The 4,669-nt window shown below is 32.2% G+C and overlaps 1 protein-coding gene across 1 annotated transcript; it reads right to left on the reverse strand.

Annotated features, from left to right (window-relative positions):
• Positions 1-1,414: 1,414 nt before the first annotated feature.
• LOC115715921 (probable WRKY transcription factor 15) lies at positions 1,415-3,895 on the reverse strand. Its single transcript, XM_030644598.2, has 3 exons — positions 2,519-3,895; positions 2,255-2,380; positions 1,415-2,015 (listed from the first exon to the last, which is right to left on the reverse strand). Exons 1-3 carry the CDS (start codon positions 3,241-3,243, stop codon positions 1,853-1,855), a joined length of 1,014 nt encoding a protein of 337 aa, XP_030500458.2. The 5' UTR covers positions 3,244-3,895; the 3' UTR covers positions 1,415-1,852.
• Positions 3,896-4,669: the final 774 nt, after the last annotated feature.

The raw sequence follows: 4,669 nt of genomic DNA on the forward strand, positions 1-4,669 counted from the left end.
ATATCATAATTTCATTATTTTTTAGCTTATTAAAAGAGAGAAAGAAAACAAGAAGAAGAAGAAGAAGAAGATTAAAGAAGACATGTATGAAGAAAGAAAAAGATTATAAAATAAATTTGGGCCTACCACCTTATAAAATGAGAGGCATCACTAGTGGTTGAGAAGAAGTAAACACACATGATGGTGCCTAACTTTATATGATACCCCTCCTACTACTATTGCTAGTACTCAATCACCCACTCATGCAATCAATCTAGAGTAGAGTACCCATCATCATTTGAATTTGATATAAGGCAATAAAGCCATTACTACTCAACAACAAATCATAATATTACTTAAAGGACCTTCATAATTCTGTGTAGGATATAATGATAAAGAGGATCTTCACAAAATTCTCATTTCAAGATTTTTTTTTCATTTCTTTTCTTTTTTAAGGTCTACAATATTTATCCAAATATTATTTTTAAGAATTAAGAGTATCCAATGTCTGCAAAGTCTAATCAAGGACCACTTTGTTTGTAACCACAAACCCCACAATAACCCAATTATAAAAAATAAAAAATAAAAATTAAGTGAGATGATCAAAAGAGAGAAAAGATAAAAACTTTGAAAGCATAAATATATTAGCTGCTCTGTTTTCACTAAATAGTTTCTGAAAACACCCTTTTTCTTTCTTAATTCTAGTTCATCTATGCTTATAAATATGTATATGTATTTTTTCTATCAAGTTGACATGGTTGGTAACACCCTCAGCCAAAAAGAGCTCACTTGGGACAAAGTGGTGGGTCTATTGAGTTTTGTTTGCAAAAGATATGGGAGCTGTCTCAAGTTGGGCCTAAATGAGTAATTAAGATTAGCCTGGCACATAATGTAATGCAGTAGAGTTTTCATTTTTTATCATATTTTATTTTCTTTTTGTTCTTTGTGTGAGTGTAAGTGTAAGTGTGAGTGAGTGAGTGAGTGTTAGAAGTAATAGTCTTAGCTAGCTAGCAGAGTGGAGTGTGAGCAAACTACAAGTTGTCTTCTTTCGAGTTGGTAATGGTCGGCCATGTTGGTCATCACATAATTCATTATATTATTTAGAGCCCTTTTTCAGTCTTGGATAAATGTTGGAGCCCACTTTGAGCCACACAGCTCTTTATCAATATATGAAAAGAAAAGGGGGAAAAAAATGTCACTATAGCTATAGTATAGCTGCAACTTTTCGCTTGGAAGAAACTTATATTTAGAAAAGTAAATTAGTTGTAGTAAGCAATAAAGATAAGAGTAATGAAGAATGTAATGTATGCTTTGTTTATAAACTTATTTGTCAACCTTATTAATGTAACTTTTGTTTCATTTTAAGTGTGATAAAGAGAGTGATCTGGTCTTGGCATATTCTTCTTTCATGCATTTTGTTTCATTTTGAGTCGAATTTCCCATGAATACCATGCAGCAAAGGTTGGTTCTTTCTACTTCTCAACTACAAATTTCATTAGCATAACACTGAACAAAACAATCTTTTGCTTCACTTATAAGAATAAGGGCTAAAGTTGTTTTGTTTTAAAAGGAAAGCACTGGACTTATCACAAAACAAAGCCTTGTTGGCGCTATTAGTCGCGCAAATTTGTAGCTAATGAGCTAGTTTGAGTACCAAATAGTTCAATTCTAAAACTAAGAGCTTTAATTGGAATGTGTAACAAGGGTGTATACAAGTGATCCAGAAGATAACTTATTTAATTTTGTATACATAGAAGCAAAAAGAAAAAGGCAAATATACCGAATGGCGATTCTTCATCTGTTGTTAGTTAGGGAGAGGAGGAGGCAACCATAAGGAAATGTTGGTCCCCCATTTGTTGTTTAAAATTTCAGTTTATTGTTGAGCTTGAATCATCAAATTGGGTGCTTGAAATCTGATTCTTGAGTGGTTGTGATCACCTTCATATGTCACAACTAACATGGTAGGATCCTCCAAACACCTCTCCACATGCTTTCTTGCAGGGCACCCCTTCAAGCTGCTGCACTTGTAATAGCTCCTTTGGAAAAATAATGCATAAAATTGGAGAGTAAGTAAATGCCAAAGTAACTTTTAAGGCAAGAAAACTAATACTTAAAAGACAATCAGTGAAACTTTAACAGTTCTAAGAGATCTAAACATTAGATTCTTTGTACTTATAATTTGTTCCAATATTAGACTTACAAATAAGTGGACATAAAGGGTCTTGTTTTGTTATTTAAATAGCAAAGATGAAGAAAGAAAGAAGGTTTTTTGTACCTTGGATATGGAGATCCTTTAATGGGCTTTTGACCATATTTCCTCCAAGAGTAGTCATCAGGAGGTATGTCTGCTAATTTATTGCTAACAGAGGGAACTCGAATTCTCCTCCTTTTCTTGAGTTTCCTGTAAAGGAAAAAATGAAGAGAAACAATTACATACTATCAGAATCAATTCAGTAAGATTTGACACATTAATTTGGTTTGAAAATTACAGAACAGAAAACACAGTTCACCAATCGATATAGATAATAGATCAAATCACCTCCTCTTTGAGCAGTGACATCCACCAGTTGAGGCTACACACTTCATACTTGTAGTATCTTCACTTTTCTCCCCACACATCCACTTGGAAGAAAGTATAGAAGAAGTGCTGACCTCAGAAGCCAAAAAATTTGAGGATGAATGCTGTTGAACTACATTTGTTTTAATAATGCTACTTCCATTCATACTGATCAAAGAGCTGCAGCTAGGCTGTTGTTGAGAGAATTGGCTCATCCCCATGATTGAATTACTAGGAAGAATCAAAGTACTCAGGCTGAGACTGCTTCTATGAATGGAACTAGAGGCCTGACTAGTACTCTGAGGAGGATGAAACTGTCTACCTATGAAGGGTTTGGTTGAGCTGTATGCCAAAGTTTTGTACGAAGAAGAATTTGGACTATCCATCAGTTCAACATGATTTACATCATTGGTTTTAGGCAGAGGACCCTTTCTAATCCTCTTTTTATCTGATGATGATGATGATGATGATAGCAGTGATCCATTGTCTAGGAGAGTAAGCAGCCTTTTGAATTCATCAATGGCATCTTGAGCTAGGAGAGTCACTTCTTGAACACTTGTTTCTCTCTTTTTATCTGAGATACAATTTAAGAGGTGATAGGCTCTCTTAAAACTACTCTGAGCAGTTTCATGAAGTTTCAAATCCCATCTTCTAGGATTATCAAAACTCATTGAAACACAAACAGTTGAATTAGCTTTTTCCATCATTTGATCAATTTTGATACATAGATCTATAATTGCCAAAATTGTGTTCAAGCATTTCAGTTATTGATTATAGCTTAAACATAGCAAAGAACCTCAATGGTGGCTAAACCAACGATAACCAATTATATTAAGATAAGAATAACATAAGAGGTAAAACATCTTTGATCAGATGAAGTATGAAGTTATTAATAGTTCAATGCTACATATATGGCATCATTTTGGTGTTGGTTCATTGGTTTTGGTGGGCAAAAAGTATTCAAAATCCACTTTGTGAAGATTTCATAGTTTTTTGATAGATAACTCATGTGGATTCTAGATATCTTTCTTGCCTACCCCAGATAGTCCATGGTGGTTTTAAGTTTCACAACCCACTATCCCATGCCTATCCAAATAATCTTAAAATATGAAGAGAGAGAGAGAGAGAGAGAGAGAGAGAGAGAGAGAGAGAGAGAGAGAGAGAGAGAGAGAGAGAGAGTGAGAGAGAGTTGAAAATTGTGTACAAGATCACTAGAAAGTTAAAAACATAGGTGAGGTGACCGTAATTGCATGCAAGAGTTTCAATATTTGTAGGCTTTTCTCATTTCATTTCATTACTAAACTATTTATCTATTAGTTTTATCAAGAAAATTAACAGATCAGTGTAAACAAACTCTGTTTGATTGGAAAAACTCTTAGATATAATATCTAATAACATTACTGATCAACAATAGCGCACATATTAAGAAAGGTGGCAACTTTTAATGGGTTGGTATGCAAATCATATACATTAAATGAGAACCAATGAAATTCAAAATTAAATAAGTGACACCATTGTTTTTTATTATGATTATTTATACATTAAACTCTTGTTCATATATATTATATTTCCTACCATAACAAAATTATACTTAAATAATAGTAATGAGAATAAATAGATTTTTTTCCTCCTAAACTATACCACAATTTCACCGTATAAAAAAACCAACTTGACGTGTTGAGAAATTGATATGTAACTATTTCACTCTCTAAACTATCATTACTGTAGAGTTGTGCTCTCTCAATAATTGTAAAATTGTGCTCCCTAAATTATTATTGAATTGTCGAATTATTACAACTACAAAATCATATCCCTAAGTTTTTGGATAAAAAAATATGATTTGGTATTGTAATAATTTAAGAAGAAATATTTATTCTAATGATAATAACGACAATGTAATCTCAATTTTATAATGTTACTTGAATATTTTATATTATTATTAGTATTAGTTATCATATTTACTACATTAATAACTTTTTATCCTTTTCTTTTTATTATATTTAACAGATATATTTCTTAGTACTATAATAATGCTAATGTAAATTAAAAGACCGTATCAACTAATAAATCTCTAGGCTTTTATGTCAAGATTAGTTTAGTGGGTTTGTTGTGGGGTACGTTATTATTGAAGTA

Source organism: Cannabis sativa, chromosome 5 (genome assembly GCF_029168945.1).
Source record: "Cannabis sativa cultivar Pink pepper isolate KNU-18-1 chromosome 5, ASM2916894v1, whole genome shotgun sequence".
NCBI classification, from domain to species: Eukaryota; Viridiplantae; Streptophyta; class Magnoliopsida; order Rosales; family Cannabaceae; genus Cannabis; species Cannabis sativa.

Excerpts from the sequence above, each read along its gene's own strand:
- LOC115715921 (XM_030644598.2), bottom strand. The coding sequence starts at position 3,243 with ATGATGGAAAAAGCTAATTCAACTGTTTGTGTTTCAATGAGTTTTGAT. Across the intron at positions 2,381-2,518 it reads TGTCACTGCTCAAAGAGGAG|GAAACTCAAGAAAAGGAGGA; the intron begins GTGATTTGATCT and ends TTTCCTTTACAG. Across the intron at positions 2,016-2,254 it reads AAAGGATCTCCATATCCAAG|GAGCTATTACAAGTGCAGCA; the intron begins GTACAAAAAACC and ends ATTTTTCCAAAG.